The 6,000-nt window shown below is 41.0% G+C and overlaps 1 protein-coding gene across 2 annotated transcripts in view; it reads right to left on the bottom strand.

Moving 5' to 3' along the window:
* Positions 1-2,288: 2,288 nt before the first annotated feature.
* The window catches only part of LOC142157724 (maternal DNA replication licensing factor mcm6), a 140,601-nt gene continuing 136,889 nt past the window's right edge, over positions 2,289-6,000 (bottom strand). For both annotated transcript variants that reach the window (XM_075211297.1, XM_075211298.1), the window contains one exon: positions 2,289-2,495. In XM_075211297.1, the coding sequence (XP_075067398.1) occupies positions 2,373-2,495 (123 nt within the window). In that variant the 3' untranslated portion in view covers positions 2,289-2,372. The remainder of the gene's footprint in view (positions 2,496-6,000) is intronic.

The raw sequence follows: 6,000 nt of genomic DNA, 5'->3' as shown, positions 1-6,000 counted from the left end.
GAATGCTTCCTATCCAGTGGAGAGACCTGATGATCTGATGATCCGACACCCTTTCAAGGGATGAGGGCCCTTATAAATGAAAGTGGCTGCAGATGATCCAATCACTGCGGAGCAGAGGTTTTGAAAGTTCCCAGGGAAACGCATGTGCAGACCACTAGGCAAGATGGCGTCCGTTGATAGAGGAACACCAGGCTGAACAATAGATAGCGGAAACCAAGAGAAACCAAAGAACACAGTGAACCACACCGAAACTGGTGAGATACTCCATACCTTGCGTCCTTCCAGCGCCTGGTCAAAGACCTGCTAGAGGGCCAGGAGGTAAATGCAGTTGCTTACCTGGATGCCAATGCGGTGTTCAGCCAGACCTGGGAGGAGCACCTTGATCCATCTGAATAGTGTGTTAGGCCGAATTACTGATGCAGGTCTGACTATCAAGCCAGAGATGTGCTAGATTGGCATGTGTGAAGTGCAGTACTTGGGGCACAGTGTAGGGGGTGGTACCCTCTGCCCAGAGCCAAGCAAGGTAGAGGCTATCACGGAGTGGCCGACCTCTACCACGAAAAAGCAGGCAATTTTTTTTTTTTAAGGTACAGCTGGGTATTATCGAAAGTTCGTGCCCAATTTTAGCACCCTAGCCAAACCTCTGACTGACTTAACAAAAAAAGTTAGCCCAGGTGGTTAATTGGACAGAGGATTGTGAGAATGCATTTACAGCTCTGAAATCTGCTCTGGCTCAGTCCCTTGTGCTAGAGGCCCCAGACTTCAAACGGAGATTTATAGTACAGACAGACGCATCTAACTATGAACTAGGAGTGGTCCTTAGTGAGGTGACATCGCAGGGGGGAGGAGCCCCATATAATTTTCCTAAGTAGAAAACTACTCACCCCGAGAGGTGGCTTATTCAAAAGCTACAGCCCTACCTGTATGGATGGGATTTCATCGTTATCACAGACCATAATCCTCTATGCTGGCTGAATAGTGCTTATGGGGATAATGGAAACCTTTTAAGATGGAGTTTAATTTTGTAGCAATAAAACCTCACCATTCAGCACTGGAAGGGTGCAGAACATGGAAACACAGATGGCCACTTGCGCCAAGGAGCAGAAGTGGTGATTGGGCAGGAGAGAGTGACAGGTCACAGTACTCCATGCCCTAGGTTTATGGGGAGGTGTGACAATTATGTAGTATATCTAATGACTGATTGCTATTTTCTATTGAAAATATGTATGACAATGTATATTGTATGTAATCTTGTAATGTAATCTCAATGTGTGCTTTGCTAGAGTACATGAGTTTGAACTTATGCAAGTCCTTTGAAACTAGCCAGGCCCGGGATAAAGCAAGATCTTGGATGAGTTTGAAGGCCCGAAGTTGTAAACCATCTAGCCACTCACACAGAGCAGAGGTGAGAGATTCTCTGAGGTGCACAGACATATCTTAGTAATAAATAATTTACTTCGGAAAGCTCTGTGTCATTTTGGGAATCTGACTTAATTGAAAATTTAATTTCTAAGGTGGGGGTGAAGAGCCTGTAAGAAGGGTTTAAAATCTTCGGCCTTGGACAAGAACGTACGCATTTTCATGAGGGGGTCTATCAAGACTGAAATGTCACATTTCTCAATTGTGTTTCCTCACACACCAGGTATTAACTAGTAAGCAGTGACTGATTTTATTTCCTATTTATTTTCTGAAACGTATTTGTGCAATATATTGTCTTATTAATGTTTGTAACTAAGCCTTGGAAACATTTTTTAGATTAAATAAATTTAATCTAATGTGCTCTCAGTGATTCTTTGTGAACTTACAAAGCACAGGGAGGCTCATGCTACATGTGTATATGATTTAAGTGTGAAACATTAATAGGTAGTTTTGGTTCACGTAAGGACACCATAATAAATCCTTTATAGTAGCAGAAAAGGTGTATTCATTGCTAAGTGACTAAGGTGACGCCAGTCACGGCCAGCTGTTCAGATTGCTGTATCTGGGACAGGCTGGGCGTTCGTGACAGCAGGATAGGTTTATAAATTGGTAAATATGGAGTTAGTCAGATTAGGCATAGCCTTATCTACTTAGTCTCCTCAGCAAAAAAAAGCCCACCGCCAGGTTAGTGCTAGTGATGGGGGGCAAAAAGGAAACAAACTGCACAAAAGTCCAAAGGAGTGGTAATAAAATTGAACACTTTAAAGAATGATGTAAATCTGGATTCACATTTATTTTGCAAGGATGACTAATGATAACTGCTAATAAAAAACATTAGTGATTTAAATATTGCTTTATTTCAAATATTGATTACATATTACAAAACATAGTAAAATACAAATGTATACATGAAGTTAGGTTTCTCAGACCTCTAACTAATCCAGCTTTTTGTTTTAATCTAAAACATAATTTGGATTGACAACTAAAATATGATTCTCCTCCAAAGCTTTTTCATCGTCTTCTTTACCATCTATTAATTTTAAGTCTGCTTCACTCAGTTCTATTAGTATATGATCCTTAAGAAGAGAAAAAAAAAAAGTCAGAATTTATATGGATGCTATTAATGCTATAGTGTAGGAAAACCATTGACAGGTTTCATTTTCCATAAAGTGTACTACATGAATTCAACGTTAAGTTACTTTTTCAGTGCTTGGAACTATAATAGTGGATCTGTCACTCACACACGAAAAGCCTTTTTGTTGACTGGACTATAATTACACCTACAACTTACATTCACAACTCACTGGCTTCACTAACACAAACGTATTTTAGTAGTACAAATAAACATAAAACACACTTTGACTATTAATAGTTTACATGCTGCAACAAAGTGCCTAAAGTAAAAAAACAGCATGCCTTGTCTGAACTTTCAGACCTTTATGAGTATTAAATGATAAAGGGTGTCCTCTTTACCCTGGAGAAGGGACATTATAGCCAGTATCTGTACCACAGTTGCCTCCTTTTGAAAATAAAATGGTGAAGCCCTTTTGCCTCAGGCAGCATCATAAATGAGAAGTAGCCAGGATGGCTGATACTACTGCCTTGCAGCAACAAGCTGCTATTTGGGGGTCACTTGTGTTAACTTTACAGTACAGTGTACTCCACATGTTAAGGTCAGAAATCTGGGTTAATATAAGGTCAATATATCAGCATAATGTATCACTACTGTTGAGGTCACAGTACTAAGTCAATAGCAGTGGTCGAAGTGGGAATTTAGAAGTGACTTTATGGAAATGTGACAACAATTACTGGAGGCCTTGCAGCTGCCATAGTCCCCAGAAGTTTTAGGAATTCTGATGTGGATTTAATTTTAGATACTTTAACATTATATAGTGTCCCTGTCTCTTCCACCTCTCCCCATGTCTCCGGTGTCTCACCTTTCCTTAATATCTACAGTGTTCCTACATCTCTCAAATAAATTATTAATATTTTCTCATATCTATGTTTTTTCTTCCATGTAGACTGCCCTTTTGTGTAAAAAAGAAAAGATAGTGACAGTCTCCATCGCAGCATCCGTCCATTGCCTCCTGTGATCCTGTTGAGACAGCTGAGAGGATTATGGTGAGTAACCACTAAGTACTCTCAGCCATATAATTAGGTTTGCAACTTATTGAGTGCCCATACTATGGCCAGACACTCCTTTTCAATGTCACTCGCCACCTCAATAGGCTACAGTGTGTTATTGACCATCTTCCCAACCTGGCTCAACACTGCTCCAAATCAGCAGCCCGAAGCATCAGTTTGTACTATGAAAGTCAGGGGCAGTAACTATAGGGGACTGGGACAATAGCTTCTTCAAGTGACCAAAGGTCTGTTCACATTCGATCACCCATACTATCTGATGCATTAACTTTTTGGTAGTCAGGTATGATGGTGGTTTGGCAATAGTATCGTAGTGGGACACAAACCTGCAGTAATAACCTTTATTTCTGGAGGTAATTTTGACAGCAGTTTCTCCAATATGAGAACGTCCTGCATTTCGCCTGTTGAGTAAATCAGTTTCCAATCCAGCCATTAGGTGCATGCTAGCCGCAGTTGACTATTAAATTCCTTAAAGGCGCTATCTCCCTTTTTGCTATGTGCCCGGAACTTCAGCCTATAGGTCTCTGGCATAACCAGGTATTATGAAAATAGTAAGCAGTGCAGCGCTTCATATTGCTGGCATGCTGTCGGGCCCTGGTAGGCTTCTAGGGCTCACCCAGTTGGACTTGAACCCACTAACATGGCCAGTCTTCCTCTTTGACACCGTGAACCACAATCACATTCTCAAATACTTGAAAATACCATGGACATGGATACCTATTTGCATTAAAAGCTGGCACATGTCGATACAGGGTCGCTTAATCCCAACTTCCCTTAGTTCTGGGGTCTTCCCAAGCAACCTTACTGGCACAAGCAGTAATGATTCCATTGCCCAAGCCCTTTCATGTTGTTGGGTCCCAATGACTTAAACATAGCCTCCATCTATTCAGTTTGGGTCACCACGCTTACCCTAAGCTCGTATTGCTGCCAGATGCATTCTCTGGCCCATTAGCTGCATCTGACATCTTTTACATATCCTCCTCAGATTGGCCTGTTGAACATTCTTGCTCCCATTGAAGCAGCTTGATTACCGACACATCCTTTTTGTCACCTTCTGTGAACGTAATTTCTCTGCCTCTGCAGATCCCCTGTAAAGTGTCCTTTTCTCATCTTTTTATACTCGTGTTCTAGGCAAGCAATTTCTTCTGTGTTGCACTTTAGGGATATTGTTGGCCACAAAAATGCGTACTAGGTGATCTCTCTGTAGATGAGCTGCCAAATGTGAGGACTGTACATCCAGATGAGTTCGTTCAAAAATCACCTAGGCAAATTGTTGCAAATAAACAGTGGCATATTCAAAAGATGGCAAACCAGGTAGAGTAATTCCTAAGAAGCACGGTGTGTGTAAGTGACGGAAGTGCAATTACTAGTCACCACACAAGATCCAGTCAGACCCCGAAAACACAGTTTATTTAACACAGACTATTCCCACGGTTTTGAAGCTAATGGGGAGTGTATTAGGGTGATAACTCATTGATGATTTCTGGTAATATAACCAACTAACCCAATGTGTCCTCCCTGCCCCTGCTGACTGTTGACAGTTCCAGGAGAGGGTGCCTAGGAATCAATACCCTTGTTGACTACAGGCCAAAATTGGATAATAAAAAGTTTACTATCCTTGATTAGCCCATTCACCCCTTGCTCTCCCTCATCTCCGATTAACTCTTCCACCTGGCAACATTTAATAATCCCTTCTAACACACAATCAATAACCTAAAATATGCAGGAAGTACAATTGCATATTTTAGCACTCGCATGTGAACAAAAGGTACAATAAACTAACAGTCCAATGAGAACAGGTCAGTAGGCAGAAAGAGGCAATGGAATGCAAATGTTCTATAATAGAGGTATCTGAGACCCAACGCTGTAAACTTGACTTGAACTTATAACTTCATCTCGTGTAACCCCACTCACTTCCCATCTGCTTTCTTTTTTCCCCTTCCTCAACACCTGCTTCTCTCTCACCAGACGCATCTCCCTCCCACACCCCTTGAGACTTTCCCTTTCTCTGCTCTCATTGTTTAGCGTTAGAAACATATCAGAGACATTGTGCAAGTGGTCAGTGAATACTTTGAAGTTTATGCAAATATGAATTATGCTTTATTTATTAAAAGCTGGATAATATTTTCCTGCTGAAGTCAAAGCAGAGATTTAGAAGTCACAGTACATATACATGCAAGTGGATAGAATTTGATAGTTTCACAATGATTGAAGTAGAAGTGGTGGTATGGCATACCACCATATACCAGCAGACTTGACCACTGCTTTTCTGCTTGTGCTATGGTGTATATAAATTAATTTTTGCTATGTAAGGAAAAAAAACAAGCATATATTAAACAGATAGATATGGGGCAGTGCACATAAGAGTAAGCTTTACAGATATAAATGACTGGGCCACACAGACATCTAAATAAAGAAAATACGGGAGACATGGCCTGG

The sequence above is a fragment of the Mixophyes fleayi genome, chromosome 5 (assembly GCF_038048845.1).
Source record: "Mixophyes fleayi isolate aMixFle1 chromosome 5, aMixFle1.hap1, whole genome shotgun sequence".
Lineage (NCBI taxonomy): Eukaryota > Metazoa > Chordata > Amphibia > Anura > Limnodynastidae > Mixophyes > Mixophyes fleayi.
The sequence above is the reverse complement of the archived record's forward strand: the minus strand, read 5'-3'. Positions and strand labels throughout refer to the sequence as shown.